The following is a 22,637-nucleotide window of genomic DNA, read 5'->3' on the forward strand; positions in this document are numbered from 1 at the left end:
TCTCAGAAAATAAATGACTGCAACAGAGAAGCAAAGAATAATGTGATTTTATTTTGAAAGCATAATTAAAAATTATTTTCAGAGTATACTCAATCCCTGTTTACCTGGTGGAAATTTTCAAGAACAGAATCTTTTTTATCTGTAGTGATTAAATGAAAAGAAAAAAAAAAAAATAGAACAAATTTCAAGAGAGACTTCTGGGTTGGCTGACACAGCATAGATATGGTACCTAGTTATAATACATGAGTTATAAACAAAGCAAATAGGAAAATTATTTCAGTAAAATACACAGAAGCATAAAGAAATAACATGTAAATGACCAGTTCACACTGAAAATATTTAGAAACATGAAAGATTCAGAAAAAAAACAGCCTGTACTAACCATTGAAAGTGTTCCAGGAATAGTATCAGTGGACATCTGGTAAAACACAATACCACTTTATAAACAGAAAAATCACTTAAAAATTAAGGTACCCCAACAGAAACAAGATCCAATGTTTCAAACTCTCTTGACAGGTTTCTCCGTTTTAATTAAAGCACATTTAAACTGTAAGAACACCTACAATTCAGCTGAAGTCAATTTTGCTGTATGTAAAACATAGGTATATGCCTGGCACCTCATGTGAACGTGAAAAGACTCTTGAGCAGTAATTCTGAGTGAATATTAAGCATATTCTTGAAATTAATAAACATAACTAAGAGTGACTTATTTTATATTAGAGGTCAACATTTTCGCTTCCTATTTTCTGATGATATAAAAAGTGGAACATGGATAAGAAATAACTAGTAACTAATGAGTGAAGGAGTTTTACTTTCCAAAGAAAAAATATATAGCAAAGACTACCTGGTGGGAAGATAAATTATATCAGTTGGCATGCATATAGTATGATTAATCTATACTTTAACAGCAGCATTAACTATTTTAATTTTCTTCTCAGTTATTTTTCCAAAGTATTTAAAAACAGTCAAACAAAACAGAGCTACAACTCAATAATCTAGAATGTTCTGTCACCTATCCCAAGAAATGGTGTGACAATAAAGTCTGTTCACCTTAATAAGGGCTAGTGGTTCTCTGGAGCTTAATAAAAATATATTAAAATACATATTTTTAAAAATTAAAATTTGCCAGAGTAAGAATAATATGTAGGGGAGGTTAAAAAAATGATGCCATAGCATAGGCATTTCTTCAGTTAACACTTTCATTAAATTTTAACAAAATACTTTTTTTTTCTTAACCAATATTTTATAACTACAAAAAACTACACTGGGGAAATCTCTTACCTTCATTTTTATTTCAGGGCTATATAATAAATATGTGGTGTGATTATCATGAAATTTCACCAACATCTGAGTGATTTTTTTTTTTTAATGACTCTTTTTATTGGGACTGTTTTGTTACACTCTGCCACCTTACCCCAGCTAATTCACTTCAATATTCCAATTAAAATAAGAAAATCAAATGGATAAAGGAGGTTTTAGTAAAGTGAATTATTTGATTTTTATTAAAATGAACATTAAAAGTACTTACTTGACTTCAATGAATATTATTAATAAGATGACAACAAAGCCAATGATGACTATATATACACATATCTGGCAACACTGCATGCAGCATAATTTGTAAAAGTATAATTATTTATACCTACATGTAAAATTAGATATCACATACTAGCCTGTTAGGAATTATATTGAATATAATACTATCTCCTATGTTCAATTATTACAAATCACATTGTATTACAAATCATGATTATAAACCAGCCTAGAAATTTCTCATAAATTTGGGTCATATAATTTGATTTCATGTTAGGCTTGAGTATGAGTATTCAATTCAATACTGGCCACCCTAATTTAACAAATTTTTATTAACAGAATCCCACTTTGATTTGATTAGATTTATTTTAAAAGAACAGAAGCTACAACAACAAAAATATTTACAACCAGCATTGACTTTGGACAATAGTTTCGTAAAACAGAAAATTTGATGTCTACTTTCAGTTCAAAAGCAATTCCTTCCAGATAACATAAAAACAATTTGAATCAAACTGCATTTACTCATGGGAAACAGGAATCCACAGAGCAAATATATTTCTTATAAATCTGAAACTATATGAAACCCATGTAAGTTTCAATTTCTGAAATCTGTTGAAGCTGAAATTATGAAAATGAGGCTAGTTCTAGAAATTAGCAAAAGAGTTTAAAACTATTGTACTATTTTTAGAAGGCAAACTTATTTTTGAGCATTTTACTAGAATTTTTACTAGTTTTATTTCAAAATTTTGTATTTATATTTACAAACTACAGCTGAATGAAAAAATGTAAATTTTAAAGATATTTAAAATTGAGCCAGAAGATTATAATCCCTTGCATAGCAGTATCAGTGGTCCCGATTTACAATGGTTCAACTTACGATTTTTTGACTTTATGACAGAGTAAAAGCAATAAGCATTCAGCAGAAACCATACTTGGAATTTTGAAATTTGATCATTTCCCAGGCTGGTGGCATGCAGTGTAATGCTCGTTTGTGACTCCGGGCAAGGGCAGCTACTATACCCAGTCAGTAAGGGTAAACAGCCCATACATTTACAACCATTCCATACTCATACAGCCATTCTGTTTTTCATTTTCAGTACAGAATTCAATTACTAACATGAGATATTCAACACTTTATGGTAAAATAGGCTTGGTGTTAGATGATTTTGTCCAACTGGAGGTTGATATAAGCGTTCTCAGCATGTTTAAGGTAGGCTAGGCTATGCTGTGATGTTCCAGATTCTCAATTTGTGATGGGTTTACTAGGAATGTAACCCCATGTCAGTCAAGGAAGATCTGTATATATGTTTTCTCTGGTATTTACTTCAATAAATGCACAACCAATATATAAATATAAATATAGAACAGTATACAAAACACAGTGAAACACTTAAAGATCTTATTAAATTACTTATTAAATACTAGAAAAAATACAGGTCACAGAAATGAAGTACTTATTAACTTAATGTAATATTGCGTTTTTGTTCACTTGCTTTATTTTCTAAACTGTAGTCTGTGTTAACATGCTCTTTACACAAGACTGAACAGGATATAAGTTTTGTGAGTATATTTCAAAATTATTTTGGCTATACTGCTATTTTCTTTAGATATATCATAAACTCTTATCCCCAAGATGGCATTTCAGACTTCCAAAGAACATAAAGGAGTAAATTTTATAGTTACCCAAAACTTCTGTAAATACCAATTTAAAAAATGATCTAATGAGTAAATGCAAAATACTGAGTTAGCTGTTTGTAATTCAGCTATTTAGCTAAGATAAATTTAAATTCTCAGTTTAGTAATAATTTTTATCAATATAACATCATTTTTGTCATTGTATTAGCTAACCTAATAAAACTAATCTAATAGACTGTAATTACTTGACTTTGAGAATCTTCAAGGATTTAACTGGGAGCTCTCTTCCACAAACAATTCTTCCTATACAAGAACATGCCCAATTCAAGTAAGTACAACATTGAACTTCTGCTGATGGAAATAAGAAATGCATTAGAACATGGAGTATTAAATATGAAAAATATTCAATAAATGATTAATAGTATGTTACACTTGTATAGTACACTTAGTTTATAAAGTTTTTCAAATACAAAATTGCTCTTCAGAAAAATCCTGTAAAAAAGTAGGAAAAGTACCACATTTTACAAATGGGTTTGGGGGAACTGCAACTTCAGAGCCATTAAGAGACTTGCTTAATGTCATATGACAAAAAACAAATAGACAAAATGTCATATGACAAAAAACAGACAAAAAACCGTTAAGTCTCAGTCTAGTCTTCCAAATATAACATATTTATCTTCCTATATAAGGATAACACTTTCTCATTTTATATTCCTTTATAGAGTAAAAGGAAACATGCTGCCTTTAAAATTCTCTAACAAAATAGTTATTACAGTTACTTTTTAAAATTTTATCAAAAATCTACAGTTAGGAAACAATACTAAATAACTCTTATTCTTATACTCTTCAGATTGTACTATTTTTCTGTAGCATGTTACAAAGTTTACTCTGATAAGATCAAAATGTAGTAATACAAAGTAAAATACCCTAGACTTGGTAATTCATCAATCACATTCTATGAGGTCACTTTTATTTTTAAAATGTAAATCTCATAGTAAGATAAATTAAAATTGTTTCTAGTCACTCTTAATCCCTGACTGAAACCAATGGCTCGATGTCTACCAGCAATTCACCTTACCCAGAGGTCATGTTCAGCGTAGTCAAACAGAAGCCATACTTTCCTATCAGCATGAGACAGAAAAACCTTTTGAAGAGAGATGACATTTGGATGCTTAAGCTCTCGAAGTAACTGCAAAACAAGGAAGAGCAATTAAAAATCTTTGCCATGAAAATAATGTTAAATCATACATTTGTAATTCACAGAAATATAAACCCAATGGTAATCAATCCTAAAAATCTAGTAAGTACCCACACTATTTTGAAAGTGTCCAGATATGTGCTTCAGTAACAAATGCAGAAAAACTCTGGAGAAAAGATACTGAGACGATATAACTGAGTAAATCTGTTTTGTTGTTATTGCTTAGTTGGTTTTTACTTTTGTTTTGGTTTTTAATTGTGATAAAATATACAACATTAAAATCACCGTTTAAACAATTTTAAGTGTACAGTTCAATCAACAGCTTTTAAAAAACTGCAACATTAGAAAATATAACATTTGTCGATATCAAATATCAGATGAAAATTAAAATCTGTAATTCTGTGAGATATAGCATCTATTTTTTTAGGCACTAAATTATGCAGTTGATTAAGATTTTATAAATTTTAATAAAATAATAAAGAACTTATACAGACATAGGCATCTAAGCAGAACACATTTTTATGGCTTAACCTTTCTCATTTCCTAAAAGGACATTCTATTTAAAATCTTTTATTGCGGGGCGCCTGGGTGGCTGAGTGGGTTGGGCCTCTGCCTTCGGCTCAGGTCATGGTCCCAGGGTCCTGGGATAGAGCCCCTCATAGGGCTCCTTGCTCAGCAGGGAGCCTGCTTCCCTTCCTCTCTCTCTGCCTGCTGCTCTGCCTACTTGTGATCTCTCTCTCTGTGTCAAATGAATAAATAAAATCTTTAAAAAAAAAAACTTTTATTGCCTTATTTCATTCTCATTTATTAACCAAAGTGGGCCTAATAATCCATCAGTTAAAAACTATTCCTACTCTGCCAGGAAAAAAAAAAAAAAAAAAAAGGAACAACAGCAGTAACAATGTCAAGAAAAAATTTCTCAAGAAGCCTGATACTATGTCTTTATCAGTTAAAACCGAGTTACACAGTGCCTTCCAAATGTTTTCCAAATACATGACAGCCATGTGAGAAAGTCAAGGTTTTAGAACTTATGACTTTAGTACCTTTTATAAGAACACTGCTTCCAAAACAAGAATATAAATGCAATGTTAACAATATATTAGGGATTCTGAAATGAATTCAGCCAAGGAAAGACTATGAATGGACTATTATTAAATACTCATTTATATTAATCATTATTCTCTGGAAAGTGATAATTACTTTATTCAGGAGGAAGATTAAATTCAAGTTATAGATTTCTGCTTTTAGAATATAATTTCAAACTTACAAGACTTCAGAGATTGTACACAAAGCTTCAGAAACCTAAAGGTCAGTATCTAAGATTAACCATTTCCTAATTAATAAAGAAGGCAAAGAATCTGATAGGGAAAGTCTAGACTTCGGGATTACCCAGGATCATCCAGCTGGCTCCAGAACTAAACCCAGTGCTAAGTTCATCTTAGTTCTGGGTCAGTGTTTTCTCCATTACCTCATGATTGGAACACACTTCTCAGGCACTATTTCAAATCCTTTCTGGAAACTGGCAGGGTAGAAATTATAACAAACTCCAAAGCTCTGGCAAAAGTTCTCTCCAATTATTAGAAACCTACATAAAAAGCTATTCTTAGTATCTCCTCAATTTCACCTCCAAGATAAGGCTTAGCTCCTGTACTGGAAAACAAACAAACAAACAAACAAACAAAAAACAAAACAAAACCAGCAGCAACCATTTTATTAAGTTCTTCGTAAGTGCCAAGTATGGTGCTAAACATATGACATGCATTATGTCACTGAATCATGAATTACCCTATGAAATATTTATATTACTTCTAATTTAATAAATGAGGAAATAGTGGTTTGAGGGGATTAAATAACTTGCTCATGATCACAGTCCTAGGTAGTGGTTCAAATCAGGATTTTAATGCTTTTAAAATTAATTAATTGGGTTTTAAAGTACAAAGTCAGCACTCTAAGGTCTAATACCAACACTTTTTTTTAAAGATTTTATTTATTTGACAAGAGAGATAGAGAGCATAAGCAGGCACAGAGGCAGGCACGGGGAGAGTGAGAAGCAGGCTCTCAGCTGAGCTGGGAGACTGGTGCAGGGCTCGATCCCACGACCGAAGTCATGACCTGAGCTTAAGGCAGAGACTGAGCCACCTAGGTGCCCCAAATACCAACACTTTCTTAAGACCTAATACACTGGGGAACTATTTCTCCTTACATTCCAGAGGCACAGGTATTTTAAGTATATACTAGGTTGTGAACTGGCCAATGGCAGCTACATGTTTTGCTCACGATTGCTACCTTCTAGCACCCTGCCTAGGCACCTGGTAGGCACTCATTAAGTTTTTGGTGAATAATGAATTTGTGAATAAACAATACATACAAATTAAAAGGCATATACAACACACGCTTTGCTTCTGATCTGTGGACTAAGATCACTGCTTTTATCATAAAACCTTATTCCATTTCTTCAAAAAATCTACGTCTTAAAAAAGCTAATCCTCTTCTATTTTTAAACCATCCAGCTGACTAGTCAGACAACAAATCTTCCAGGGTAATGATTTAATAATATATTAACAATAAGAACTATCATTATTATAAGTAATTATAATCGTAAGTAAGTAAGTAAGTAACAGTGTTATGGACTGAATCTCCCCAAATTCTTGTTGAAGCCCTAACCCCCAGTACCTCAGAATGTGATTGTATTTGAGAACAAGGCCTTTATAGAGGCAACTGAGTTAAAATAAGGTCAGTAGGGTGGCCCTAATCCAATCTGAATGGTGACCTTCTAAGAGGAGGAGGTCAGGACACACAGAGAGACACCAGGGCAGCTTGTACAGATAGACAGCCACTGAAGAGGCCACAAGAGGGTGGTTGTCTGCAAGCCCAGGAGAAGCCGCAGAAGAAACCAACTCTGCAGACTCTGAGAAAGTAAGTTTCTGTTGTTTAAGTCACCCAGTTCATAGTATTTTGTTCTGGCAGCCTTGGCAAACTAATATAGTAAATAACTACTATTACTAAGTAAAACACTCTAATATTGGGTAGGGGAGATTTATCAGGAGATGGGTCGGTATGGGGTTAGAGATGGAAACTGAGTTTCGGTGGGGAATTACGTCTAAGTCAATATTTTTATTGAAGTACTTCCAAAAAATCAGGGAGCTGGGCTACATTTGGCAGGACTACCATTAAGCAAATGCCTCCTTCACGCCAGCCACTGTGGAGATGTACTAAGTCCTGGCATATAAAATGTGCTAAGACTTGCTGAAGTCCTCGAGTGGGAGACAAATGCAAGTAAGCACACAATCCTAATGCTGTGGCTGCAGCAGTGGTAACTGATGATTTATTGAGAGTAGCTAATATTTACCAAGAGTTTATCGGGCCCAAAGAAGTATGCTAAGTTCCTCACAATAAACCCCATGAGACACTATTATCATTTTACAAATGAGAGAACGAGAACACAAGGAAATTAAGTAACTTGTCTTGAGTCCTAAAAGCTGGTAAGTGGCAAAGCTAGGTAAAGCACCGGTAATCTGGCCAGGACTTTAAGTGCTACAGGCAGTACTTTAAGTCTGGTACTCTGACGCTGTGGAAACATCCCAAAGTTCTCCCAGCTGATGAAAAGCACTTCAGCATTTCATCACCACATAGAGCCAGCCCATAGCATGTAGATACCTTTTCTTTTTTTTTTTTTTTGGTCTTTCTGAGGATTTTATGTTAAAAAAAAATTTAAAGAAAAGGTTTGAATAAATTTAAGCAACGGTTTCTATCACAGAAATCACCTAAATTCTTTTAATTCTACTGGAAATAAAATCTTAAAATTTCCTGTACTAAGAGTACTACTAAAAATACAAATGTCTTAATACATCATTCTTTATCAACTTAATTCATTCCAGTTGTACCATACAATATCATACTTAATTTCAACCCTTAAAGTACAAATAAATAAAAAATAAATTAATAACATTTAAAACTGTATCTTGTCAATAAATAACACCTAGACCAGTGAGAAAATAGGATATAAAACTTCTGATATTCTCAAAATAACACCGGTTTCTAATATTAAAATGTTACAACATGGCAAAAATAATAAATTCTACATTTATGCCATGGGTATGATGATAGGTAAGTTGAAATTACTACAACAGTATACAGAATAATATTTCAAAATTATTTCAATTATTTTGTTAAAGCTGTGGAAAGTTTATTCAATCAAATTCTTGCGAGTTGTTAAGAATAAAACCAAAAGCAAACCCTGAGATGCCTAGATTAAAACAGATGTGAACTTTAAAAGTAGAGTCTGCAGTTTTACTTCTGCTTCCCTCGCTACCTTATTCCAGCTACAAGGCTGCCTCTTGGAATACTACTGATCGTCCACTGAAGCACAGTTTGAAAACCAATAAGCTTAAGGGATTCTACCTAGCAAGAAATTCTGGAAATACAAAACAAACCACAAACAATACAATGAGGATGAAGACATGCAATGCTCTTAACTTTAGAAGTGCTTGGAGTTCTTCCCACTCCCATTTACAGGTACTTACTGAACAAAGACTGTGTCACACCTAGCACACGCTGGTGAAGAAATATATTACAGTGTAGTGAAAATAGAAACCAACAAAAAGCAGTGTCTTGTAATTTATTATAAGTGCTATGAAAGAAAACAAACTGGGGGCAGACTGTAAGAGAATAGAGGAGATGGCTGGTGGGTAAAAAGGACTTCTCAGAGGAAGACTTAACGAAGGGAAGAGGACTGATAAGATGCACCAAGAGACGGGATATTTTTTTCTTTTGGATTTTTTATTATAGAATTTTTTAAACGTAAATAAAATAGAATAGTAAGGGGCGCCTGGGTGGCTTGGTGGGTTAAAGCCTCTGCCTTAGGCTCAGGTCATGATCCCAGGATCCCCGCATCAGGCTCTCTGCTCAGAGGGGAGCCTGCTTCCTCCTTTCTCTTTCTCTGCCTGTCTCTCTACTTGTGATCTCTGTCAACTAAATAAATAAAATCTTTAAAAAAAAATAGAGTAGTAAAACAGACTCCTGTGTTGATACAGCCTATCTCATTTTATCAACATTCATACCCCATCCTCCCACCTTAGCCTGAATTATTTTGAAATAAATCCTAGATCTGACATGATTTCACCTGTAAATATTTCAGTATATGTCTCTAAAATATAGGATCTCTTTGCTCTGGCCACATGGAAATAAATTAGCAATCAGCAATAAATTATCCCAAAAGACTCACATGTTTAAAAAAAATTTTATTAAGTTTTCTAATTATAATTCCAGCAGTTAACATAACAGCGTTATATTAGTTTCAGGTGCACAATACAGTGATTCAACAATTCTATATGTTACTCAGTGCTCATCATGGTAGTAAGTGTACTCTTTAATCCCCAACCCCTATTTCATCCATCTCCCACCCACTCCCCTCTAGTAATAGTTTGTTCTCTATAGTTACAGAGTCTATTTCTTGGTTTGACTCTTTCCCCTTTCGCTTGTTTTGTTTAATTCTAAATAGTAATATAATATGGTATTTGTCTTTCTCTAACTGACTTACTTCACTTAGTATTATATTCTCTAGCTCCATCCATATTGTTGCAAATGGCAAGATTCCATTCTTTTTTTATGGCTGAATATTTTTGTGTGCGTATGTGTGCACATGTGTGCACGTGCACGCACACACACACACACACACACACACACACACACACACTTTTCTCTATTCACTCATCTAGCAGTGGACACTTGGGCTGCTTCCATAATTTGGATATCAAAAGTGATATTGCAATAAACAGAGCGGTGCATGTATCCCTGTGAATTTCTGTGGTAAATATCCAGTAGTGTGATTACTGAACTGTAGAGTAGTTCTGTTTGGGACTTTTTGAGGAAAATCCATACTGTTTTCCACAGTAGCTGCACCAGTTTGTATTCTCACCAACAGTGCTCCAGGGTTCCTTCTTCTCCACAACCTCACCAACAGTTGTTATTTCTTGTATTTTTTATTTTAGCCATTCTGACAGGTATAAGGTAATATCTCATTGTAGTTTTGATTTGCATTTCCTGATGATGAGTGATGTTGGGCATCTTTTTTGTGTCTGTTGGCTATCTGGATGTCCTCTTTGGAAAAATGTTCATATTTTCTGTGCATTTTTTAATTGGGTTGTTTTTTGGGTGTTGAGCTGTATCAGTTCTTAATATATTTTGGATACTAGCCCTTTATCAGATATGTGATTTGCAAATACCTTTTTCTGTTAAGTTGATTGCCTTTTTAATTTTGTTAACTGTTTCTTTTGCTGTGCAAAAACCTTTTATTTTGATGTCGTCCCAATAGATTACTTTGGATTTCATATTTCTTGCTTCCAGAGACAGATCTGGAAAAATTATTCTATAGCCGATGACAGAGAAATCACTGCTGTACTCTCTTCAAGGATTTTTATGGTTTCAGATCTCACATTTAGGTCTTTAATTCATTTTGAGTTTATTTTTGTTTATAGTGAAAGTAGGTGGTCCAGTTTCATTCTTTTGCAAGTCCAGTTTAGCTGTCCAGTTTCCCTAACACCATTTGCTGAAGAGACTTTTTTCAATGGTATATTCATTCCTCCTTTGTCAAAAATCAACTGACCATATAATTATGGATTCATTTCTGGGTTTTCCATTCCATTCCATACATGTTTAAAAATTAACTATATATATGTTTTAAAATTTAATTAATTTATTCGAGAGACTGTGAGAAACAAAGAGTGTGTTGTGATAAGAGGAGCAGAGGAAGAGGGACAAGCAGAATCCACGGTGAGCATGGAGCCCAATGCAGGGCTCAATCTCACAACCTTGAGATCATGACCTTAGGCCAAATCAAGAGTCAGACACTTAGCCAACTGAGCCACCCAGGCACCCCTAAAATTAGACAACATATATATGTTTTAAAGATTTTATTTATTTGACACAGAGAGAGAGATGACAAGTAGGCAGAGAGAGAGGGGGCCCACTGAGCAGAGAGCCTGACGTGGGGCTCGATCCCACAACCCTAAGATCATGACCTGAGCAGAAGGCAGAGGCTTACCCCACTGAGACACCCAGGTGCCCCTAAACAATGTATTTCTAAATAATCCACAAATAAAAGACAAAAATCACAAAGAAAACTAAAAATATTCTGTACTAAATGACAATGAAAATACAACATAACAAAACTTATGGAATACAAGTAGAACACAGCTTAGTGGAAGATTTATAGTTTTAATTGCTTATTGAAAAGAATAATTTAAAATCACTTATCTAAGGTTCCATCTTAAGAAGATAAAAGAGATGTGTAAGCCCAAAGTAGAAGGAAAAACAGAATAAAGATAAGAACAGAGATCAATGATATAAACAGAAAACACAAATTACAACCTGCAATGAAATAGGAGATCACCACAGAAACTATAGATGTGAAATCTACAGAATATTATGAACAACTTTGTGCTAATAAATTCAACAACAAAATAGACAAATTAGAGATAGACAAATTACAGAGGTGCCTGGGTGGCTGAGTCAGTTAAGCGTCTGCCTTCGGCTCAGGTCATAATCCGAAGGTCCTGGAACTGAGCCCCGTATTGGGCTCTCTTCTCAGTGGGGAGTCGGCTTCTCCCTCTCCCTCTCCCTGCCACTCCCCCTGCTTGTGCTCACGTGCCCTCTCCCTATCTCTCTGTCAATTAAATAAAATCTTTAAAAAAAAAAAAAAAGAAAGAAATTGGGGCGCCTGGGTGGCTCAGTGAGTTAAAGCCTCTGCCTTCGGCTCATGTCATGATCTCAGGGTCCTGGGATTGAGCCCCACATTGGGCTCTCTGTTCCTCAGGGAGCCTGCCTCCTCCTCTCTCTCTCTGCCTGCCTCTCTGCCTACTTGTGATCTCTATCAAATAAATAAATAAATAAATAAAATCTTAAAAAAAAAAAAAGGCAATAGACAAATTATAGAAAAAATACAATATATCAAACACAAGATGAAAAAATCTGAAGAGCTCTTTATCTACTAAGTAAATAATATTGGTTGGTGAATTCTATCAAACATTTAAGGAAGAAAAACTATCAATCTTACGGAAACTGTCAGAATATGGAAGATGAAAAAAGGCTGCCTAATGTGTTTCATGAGGGCAGCACAATCTTGATACCAAAGACAAAGACATTACAGGAAACATAATTATAGACCAACATCCTTCAAATTCATACACTTAAAGCTTTTTAACAACATATTACTAAATCAAACCTAGCAATATATAACCAAGCAAGAATTATTTCAAGAATGCAAAACTAGATAAACATTACAAATCAATGCAGTCTACCAATGTATCAGAATAAAAGAGAACTACAAGGTCATTTTGGTACATGTAGAAAAATTTGATACCACTTATAAAAAAAATAGAAGGAAGTTCCTTAGTCTAACTGATAGCATTTATTAAAAAAAACCCTATGGTTAGCATTTTACCTAATGGTGAAACACTGAAAACACTTTCACCAAGATTGGGAACAAGTCAAAGACATCCATCCTGATTACTCTTCAACATTATATGAAAGTCCCGAGCCAGTGCAAAAAGAAAAGAAATAAAAATAAAAAGATGGAAAGAAGGAAAACTATCCTAAATTGCATACATAATTATTTATGCAGAAAATCTGCATGTATCATCAAAACCTGCCAGTGAATTTACATATGTATCTAAAATGTACAATATTTTAAAAGTTCTATTTTTTCTTTTTAAAGTTCTAAGTATAGAAGCAAACAAATGAGAAATAAAATTTTAAGTTAAAATTTTAAAAATAATCCCATATACAATAGTGCCAGAAAACATGAAGCTCTTTAGAAATGAATTTAACAGAAGGTGTACAAAACCTCTACAACTAAAAAACTATAAAATGCTGTAGAGAAAATTAAAGAAAACCTTAAAAACTGAAACTATATCTTTTTAGATTCATGGTTTGGATGTGTCAATATTCCCTGAATTGATCCAAACCATAATCCCAGCAGGCATATTACTGAAATAAAAACTGACAAGCTGATTCAAAAGTTTATATGATAATGCAAAGGACCTAAAATAGTACAATCCTGAAACAGAAAAATAAGGCTGGTGGCCATATACAATCTTACTTTAAATCTTGCTGTAAAGCTAGAGTGACCTGATAATGGCGTAAGTATAGACAAAGATGGAACAAAATAGAGCCCAGAAATAGTCCATACTTACACAGTCACTTAAATTTTTACAAAGGTGCCAAACAAAGTCAATGCGGGAAGAATCTTTTTTAAAAAGTGATGTTACAACAACTGTACATTCATAGGGGGTAAGGTGAGAAAGAAGCTCAAACCTTACATCACACCTATACAAAGAAAAATGACTTAAGTATACATAAACAAAAAAACAAAAGCTTTTAGAAGAAAACAAAAGAAAATTTCTTCACAACCATAAGTAAAGATTTATTCAGCCAGATACAGAAATCAATAGTCATAAAAAGGAAAAATTAGTAAATTTCATCAAAAATAAAAATTTCTGCTCACTTTAGATTGAAGAACCACAATCAGACACATTAAAAGTAAGTTTTTGTATTTCTTTCTATGCCAAACTGAATTTACAGTTAACATATACATGAAGAATGCCTGTTCCTAAAATGAATGAGTTTTTTTTTAAAACATTTTGCTCAAGTTTAATAAAGAGAGAAGCACAAAAACCATAAATGCACAGTGCAGTGAGTTCTCACACAGTAAACCCACATAACCAGACCCAGATCAAGATCAAGAAACAGAATCCTGAAGGTCCCTTGTCTCCCCCTTCTGTCACTCCCTGGCCCTCCCCAAAGGTAATCTCCATCATGACATCTAACATCACTAACCACAGTTTAATGGATTTTAATTCTTCAAAGCTAACTAGAATATGTAGAAGTGTAGATATTGAAGAACTGATAGTTAAGGTACAGATATCCTTCCTTTAGATTCAAGAACATTAAAAATCTACCAATTACTTGAAATATAACTTCCAACATGGCATACCTTTGGTTATGAAAGAATGCCCTCCACCTCACCTCTACTCTTCCCTCATGGAGGTAATTCTTTTTTTTTTTTTTTTTTTGTTTTTTTTTTGTTAAGATTTTATTTATTTATTTGACAGAGAGAGATCACAAGTAGGCAGAGTGGTAGGCAGAAAGAAAGGAAAGCAGGCTCCCTGCTGAGCAGAGAGCTTGATGAGGGGCTCGATCCCAGGACCCTGAAACCATGACCTGAGCCAAAGGCAGAGGCTTAACCCACTGAGCCACCCAGGCACCCCTCATGGAGGTAATTCTTACATGTCTTCCAAAACCTGCAACCTTCCTTGATTCTCTTGGTTTGAGATGTGGGTAATTTTCTCACTCTCCAAATACTTCTATCATTGCTCTTCATACACTTTTTTTTTTTTTTCAGATTTTATTTACTTATTTGAGAGAGAGAGTGAGAGAAAACGCGAGAGGGGAGAAGGTCAGAGAGAGATGCAGACTCCCCATGGAGCTGGGAGCCCAATGCGGGACTCGATCCCCAGACTCCAGGATCATGACCTGAGCCGAAGGCAGTTGCTTAACCAACTGAGCCATACAGGTGCCCTTTTTTTTCTTCCCGTACACTATTATTATAAGATTTATGAGTGCCTTACCTCATCGGTGTGTAAATATTTAAGGCCAGGGATTCTCACTTGCTCTGTTTCTTTACTTTTACCTACTCTAGTTCTCATCAACATAATACACAACAAATGGCTGTTAACAGAAACCCCAGTGGTATAGAATCTGTTAAATGGGTAAAATTATTTAAATTAATATATCCAGGTTACAACAGCCTATTATCTGTAGACAGATACAAGGTCTAAAAGTGACAAAAACAAAGATTTTAATACATATTCTAGAATATTTTGATTATAGTCAGAAAAGACAAATTTGGGGGCGCCTGGGTGGCTCAGTGGGTTAAAGCCTCTGCTTTCGGCTCGGGTCATGATTCCAGGGTCATGGGATCAAACCCCGCATGGGGCTCTCCGCTCAGCGGGGAGCCTGCTTCCTCTTCTCTCTCTGCCTGCTTCTCTGCCTACTTGTGATCTATAAAATCTTTAAAAAAAAAAAAAGAAGACAAATTTGGATCCACAGTGTTACAATAGTAACAACTGAAGTAAAATCTCATGGAAGTAATTCTCAGTTTAAATGTGTGAATAATTGTTTAGTAATGCATTAACATGAATGTTTTCCTTTGGAATCAAAATGAGATTCTAACACCATATGGAAAGCTATGCTTCCAAAAGAAAACAGCACATATTTTTACATATTCAAATGAACAGACAAAATGAAAATCAAATAATACAATCTCATTTTAAGTTCATGTAAGTAATGACATCAATCTCATTTTATTAAAATAGAAATATTAATTTTAATGAACTAACATATAGATTCATACACATTTATTTTTATTGCACCCAATGAAATAATATGAATAACTGGACCCTTAATATTTAGTGACATTTATTGGAAAAATACACATTTATATAAACAACTAATACTGACTTACTCCCAAACAAATGGATTTACATAGTTATTCCTGCTAGAACTACATGCCTTTACTTCTCTTAGGAAACAAACGTATTTTTCTATAGATTGTCAATAAGAAAAATATTTACCAACTTTCAATTAATGTGTATATGTGACAAACACAATTCAGAGACCTACATAGTTGACACTCATCAGTCAATTGATAATAATGATTATAAAAAGAACTTCACTTACTGCTATTTCTCTACATGCCGACATAGAGATCCCAGTTCCTTCTATTTGTTTTAAAGCATAGTCTTTATCATCTTTCCTGTAAAAACAAAGTTATTTTAATATTTGGATAAAACTAAATGTATGTGCATTTTTAATAAAATATAAATATAAATCACATAATACATTTTTGACACCTTTCACATGTAATCACAGAATATCATATAGGAAAAAGGTTTTGGATAATCTAGTTCAATCCCACTATTTGATGAGGAAAGTCAGATTCAAAGTAATAAAAAGATTTGTCCAAGGCTCCATGGTTTGGGAAGGCAAAGACTTAGAAATAGGTTCTTCCTGCTCTAATATATATACATTTCCTTTCTATATATGTATGTGTACGTGTGTGTATACGTGTGTGTACTGTAACACTCGACAAACACACATACACAACTTGTTTTCTAAAACCCTTTCAGATATTGGTGGGTCAAAAAATTAAGAAATGAATGTATCACTAAAGTACAAAATGGTGATAATTTCAAACAAGTTATAGTCCTCATATCCCCCAATACCTTCGAAGAGAGTCACTCAACATGGTTTATTGAGCACTTACTACGTATTCAGAACTGTGCTCAGTACTGGGGATACAGCAGAGTTCCTTGTTCTATAGAGCTTTCTGCGTCTACTGGTCTAGACAGATAAACAACACACCACAGTATAGTATGATAAGTGCTATGATAGGGCAAGTGCAAACCACAGAGGTTACTCAATGGTTACTCTGGTAGAGGACCTAAGCAAAAACTTCCCAAAAGAAACACCACTGAAATGAAGCCTAAACAGCAATTCTTGAACTCTTTTGACCCAGGACCCCTTTACTCTCTTGGATATTACTGAAGACTCTCAAGAGTTTTTGTTATATCTATCATTATTTACCCTATTAGATTTTTTTAAATGGGAACTTTTAAAAACAGAGAATGCAAAAGCATATACCTATTAGCCACCAGAGCAATGACATCATCATGTTATGACACCTTTGCAAAAAACCCACTGTACATTCATGAGACAATAAGAAAAGGAAATACCAATGACCCTTGAACAACATGGGTTTGAGCTGCGTGGTCCACTTATATGCAGATTTTTTTTGATAAATATAATACAGTACTATAAGTATATTTTATGATTTTCTTAACATTTTCTTTTTCCAAGTTTACTTTATTGTAAGAATACACTATGTATCACATGTAATATACAAAATATGTATTAATCTACTGTTTATCTGTAAGGTTATTAGTAGTGAAGTTCTTGGGGAAGTAAAAATTATATATGAATTTTATTTATTTATTTTTAAAGATTTTATTTATTTGACAGACAAAGATCACAAGTAGGCAGAGAGCACAGCCAAAGAGAGAGAGAGGAGGAAGCAGGCTCCCCGCTGAGCAGAGAGCCCGATGCAGGGCTGGATCCTAAGACCCTCATGACCTGAGCTGAAGGCAGAGGCTTTAACCCACTGAGCAACCCAGGCGTCCTTATATATGAATTTTACATAGTGGTGGGCTATCGGAGCCCAACCCCAACCCCCATGTTATTCAAGGGTCAACTGCAGTATCATAGCACTACAATGAAAACAGTGCCAACCACATGGACCCTCTGAAAGGACTGTGTGTGAGGGGTAACTAGCAGTTCCCAGATCAGACTTCAGAAACTGCTGGGGGGTGTGTGTGTGTGTGTGTGTGTGTGTGTGTGTGTGTGTGTGTTATGAGTTAAGGGGAAAACACAATGTGAAGACAAATGAAATGAAAGAAAACCATCTGAGGGAGAATAGACACCATAAACAACGGGGGATAAGGCTGATGGCATTAATCAAGAACCACAACATAAGTCTTTTTACTCCAAGAATAACAGGAAGCACTCCATTTAAGATTTCTTTAATAAGAGGGGCACCTGGGTGGCTCAGTTGTTAAGCATCTGCCTTTGGCTCAGGTCATGATCCCAGGGTCCTGAGATCGAGCCCCCACATCGGGCTCCCTGCTCTACGGGAAGCCTGCTTCTCTCCCTCTCCCACTCCCTCTGCTTGTGCTCTCTCTCTGTCAAACTAATAAATAAAATTGTAAGAAAAAAAAAAGTTTAAAAAAAATTTCTTTAATAAGAAAATACCAATTAGGGATGCCTGGGTGGGGGTGCCTGAGTGGCTCAGTGGGTTAAAGCCTCTGCCTTCAGCTTGGGTCATGATCCCGGGGTCCTGGGATCGAGCCCCACGTCGGGCTCTCTGCTCAGTGGGGAGCCTGCTTCCCTTCTTCTCTCTTTGCCTGCCTCTCTGCACAAGTAGTTGTGATCTCTGTCTGTCAAATAAATAAATAAAATCTTTAAAAAAAAAAAATAAAGAAAAGGGATGCCTGGGTGGCTCAATCAGTTAAGCGTCTGCCTTCAGCTCAGGGTGGTGTGATGCACGTCAGGCTCCCTGCTCAGTGGTGGGAGTTTGCTTTTCCCTTCCCCCCCTCCCTGCTTGTGCGCACTCTCTCTCTCTCAAATAAATAAATAAAACCTTTAAAAAAAAAAAAAAGAAAATATCAATTATATTTTATTTGAAAAAAATATCTCTGGCTGCCATTTGAATGCTTAGGGAGAGTAAATAAGAACAGAAGGCAGAGAAGCCAGTTAAAAGTAAACAGTGTTAAAATTACTCAGGTGAAAGATGATGGTGGTGGCCACAGAATGGCGGCTGCCATACAGGGTAGACTGGAGCGATGTAAGGCAGAACCAATAGCACCTGGTGACTGAACTCTGGGCAGAAGGAAGAGGTGTCAAAGAAAATGATTTCTGCTCTGGCAATAGGTTAACGGCATATTACTGACTGAAATAAAAAAAAAAAAACGGCAGGAGGAAAAGATCTGAGGGAACAAGAAGATGGCAGTTCTGTCTTGTGCAGGTTGAGTCTACAGTACATATGAGACACCTAAGTGAAAATGCCAAGCTGAATAAACACGTCTAAAGCTCTAGAGAAAGCTGAAGACACCAATTTACTATAATCAGCATATCCACAGTAATTAAAGCTATGAGAGTAAAGTGACACCAAAGAGAAGCACTGTCCAAAAAAAAAAAAAAAAAAAAAAAAAAAAGATTTTGAAAAAGGGCAGAATAGTAAATAGTATCAGAAGCTGCAAAGAAGGCTAGTAAGGTAAGGATGGGGAAGTGTCCCCTGAATTTAGCAATGATGAAGTCACCAGACAGTAGATTAGGCAAAAATAGCTGGAGTGATGTAGCGGCAGGGTGTGTACTGTGGAAGGTTGAGGAATGAATGGGGCATAAGCAAACTAAGACAGTAAGTATAGGTATCTGAAGGGGAAAAAGATGTCAGTAGCTGGAGTAATACACAGGTTAAAGAATTATTATTTTTTTCAAGACGGAAAAGACCTAAATAGAATAAGTACTGACAGGAAAAACCCAGAGAAAAGGAGTTGCTGATATCAGAGAGAGAGGTAAAAATTTAGAGAGCAAAGACTGAAATGCTGGGGGGGGGGGGGGGGGGAGTTATACGGGGCTAGAAGGAGGAATACTTTAAGGGAGAGTTCTCATCTTGATGGCTTTCATATTTTCCTGATGTTGGGAATTAGGTCATAAACTAAAAGTAAGGGCAAAGGTGGCAGAGTTCAAGATACAATGAAAGAAGTTTTGGTTGAAAAAATGAGTAACTCCTTATAAAATCAATTCCTTTAAGCTCATTTAATACTTTATTATCTTAAATTATTATTAAAACTTACATAGCTTTATCTTTGTTTTTGCAACACACTTACACCAAATCCTTAGTTGTGGGGAAAAAAATCCCAATTCCAACATTATTTTTCAGAAAAAAGATTTGTTCTACAACATTCAGCTTTATAATGTATTTTCTAGTAAAGCACCACAGGTACTCATTATTTTAAAAATACATTAAGTGTATCTATAGTTAATGTTCACGAAGTCTGAATGATTTCTGAAAGACTTAAAAAAAAGAAGTTAAGGAGAGTGACACACACAAAAAAATGAAGTCGAGGGACGCCGGGATGGCTCAGTCAGTTGAGCAACTGACTCTTGGTTTTGGCTCCAGTCCTGATTTCAGGGTCATGAAAAATAGCCCCGCACAGGGCTCCACACTCTGGGGGAGTAAATACTTAGCAGGTAGTCCGCTTGAGATTCTCTCTCTTTCCTTCTCCCTCTGCTCGCTCTCCCAAAATAAATAAATAAATCTTTAAAATAAATAAATAGATAGGAAGAAAGAAAGAATGAAGTCAGGGTCAGAATAAGTCTATTACACACTTTCACATATATGGTACTGATTTAACCAGAAGATTAACCCAGGAGTGTAAGAAATTGCTCTATGTCCTATTTGAGGATAGCATCTTAGATCTGAGCACTGTAAGGAGAAAGTGATGAGAAAGAAAATAAATTAAATCAAAGGCTTATCCCTTCACCTCCTTAATAATGACCCCAAATTTCTCTTATTTATAAATAGCCAAGTTGCTAGATGTAAATGTCTTCTCAATGAACTGAAAAATTCTCATCTGTACAGTCCTCACCCCCATCCCAAGTAATCATATGTCTTATATTTTATAAAAGTAAATGATGAGAAAGGTGAAATTGTATAATAAAAAAACTGAAGATGTTTAATTATCAAAAAGGCAACTTCCTCTTGAAAATCACTGAACACAATTAACATCATAATGTAATAGTGCTTTGTGGTTTACAGAGCACATTTATTTATATATCCATCTACACAGTCATAGTAAAATGGCACAATGGAGAGGGAAAGTATCTGTTCCCTAGTTTCAGTCATGATCCAGTTGAAGTAGTCAGACTATATAAATAAATAATGGTACTAAGGTATTCTACGTGCTATAAATAGAGGGGATAAGACTATAGCTTGAAGGATTGAAGCAAGACGAAAGAAAGCTTCAGAAAGAGACTACTTAGGCAGAGATTCTTAAGACTTCAGAAGTCTATCAGGAAAGGAGGGAGGGGCTGGGGAGAGAAATCAGTAGCTGGAGCCAACATCCCAAAAAGTAGGAATAGCCATGTACAAAAATACAGAAGCACAGGGGAGGTGTGACATGCTCAGAGAACACAGAGAGAAGCAGCAGCAGTTTAATAGCATCAAACATGCTGACAGCGCTGAGAATGGATGATTTCAGGAATAGGCAGAGGTAAGATGGGAGAGGGTCTTCTATGTCAGCTGTCTCCTAAGAGGGGTATAGAGTTTATGTGATGTGCTTTACTTCAGGGAGAGAAAAAAACATGTAAGTATGTGAAGAAAATATTACATTAAAAAATAATAAATAAAGCTGAGGAAAAAGTATGTTATGTGAGAAGACCAAAAAGAGGAGGATGAAACCATAATGAACACTTGCCTTTAATAGACAGGAGAATTAAGTCAATAATATAAAACGGTTGTAAAAGAGTAGTTTAAAAAAAATGAGCAGCGTTTTGGTAAAATAGCGTAGTGAAGGGGTGCCTGGGTGGCTCAGTGGGTTAAAGCCTCTGCCTTCGGCTCAGGTCATGATCCCAGGGTCCTGGGATGGAGGCCCGTGTAGGGCTCTCTGCTCGGCAGGGAGCCTGCTTCCTCCTCTCTCTGCCTGCCTCTCTGTCTACTTGTGATCTGTCAAATAAATAAATAAAATCTTAAAAAAAAAATAGCGTAGTGAATACACATGAAATTTCACTTCCCTCCTACAACCCTACTAAACCTATGGTAAAGAAATGTTTAAAAGATATAAACTCATATAGATGAAAAATGGAGAGAAGGCAGCAAAAAACTTTGGAAACTAAAAAGTAAGTGGACAAATACTGACTGAGAGGATCCAGGAAAACTAACTCAGAAGCTGACAGTGAAGAAAGCTGAGAACCAATTAGATGTACATAGCAAATTCCTCCAAAAGCAGAAAACAGAGAGTATGAGATATCTCTGGAGGTAGAACTGGTTGGATGGAAAATAAAGTTGAAGAGATATTCTAGGAAATTGAACACTAAAATAAAGAAGAACAGAAAAATCAGACAACCAGCCCATGGAATCCAGTATACAAATAATTAAGAGTTCTAGAAAGAAAGAACAGAGAACAGAAAGAAAGAAAATTAATGAAGTGATTCAAGGAAACTTCCTAAACTGAATGACAGGGTTTATAAAACTCAAAGGGTCCAATGAGTTCCCATCACAAATAGTTGAAAATAGATCCACATCAAGACACAATATTTAGACATTTCAGAAAAATGGAGACGAGCAGATTTAACATGCTTGCAGGGGAGAGAGGTAATGGGTCACTCAGAAAGGATCAATATTACTCAGCCATGAGAAAGAATGAAATCCTGCCATCTATGACAACATGGATGAACCTGAGGACATTAAGCTAAGTGAGATAAATCAGAGAAAGACAAATACTGTACAATATCACTTACATGTGGAATCGGGGAACTCATAAAAACAGAAAGTACAATGGTGGTTACCAGGGGCTGGGCACACTGGGGAGACACTGTAAGGGTACAAACTTGCAACCAGAAGATAAAAACGTCCCGGAGACTCAACGAACAACATAGT

At 35.2% G+C, this 22,637-nt stretch overlaps 1 protein-coding gene across 3 annotated transcripts in view; it reads right to left on the reverse strand.

The window, feature by feature from the left end:
• LOC111159923 (cyclin dependent kinase 8) overlaps positions 1-22,637 on the reverse strand; it is a 114,242-nt gene that overhangs the window by 43,718 nt on the left and 47,887 nt on the right. For all 3 annotated transcript variants that reach the window (XM_022522608.1, XM_022522607.1, XM_022522606.1), the window contains exons 2-3: positions 16,103-16,178; positions 4,247-4,357 (exon numbers count right to left, since the gene is read on the reverse strand). In XM_022522608.1, the coding sequence (XP_022378316.1) occupies positions 4,247-4,357; positions 16,103-16,178 (187 nt within the window). The remainder of the gene's footprint in view (positions 1-4,246; positions 4,358-16,102; positions 16,179-22,637) is intronic.

The sequence above is a fragment of the Enhydra lutris genome, unplaced genomic scaffold (genome assembly GCF_002288905.1).
Source record: "Enhydra lutris kenyoni isolate GAN:26980312 unplaced genomic scaffold, ASM228890v2 scaffoldscaffold71, whole genome shotgun sequence".
Classification (NCBI taxonomy): Eukaryota; Metazoa; Chordata; class Mammalia; order Carnivora; family Mustelidae; genus Enhydra; species Enhydra lutris.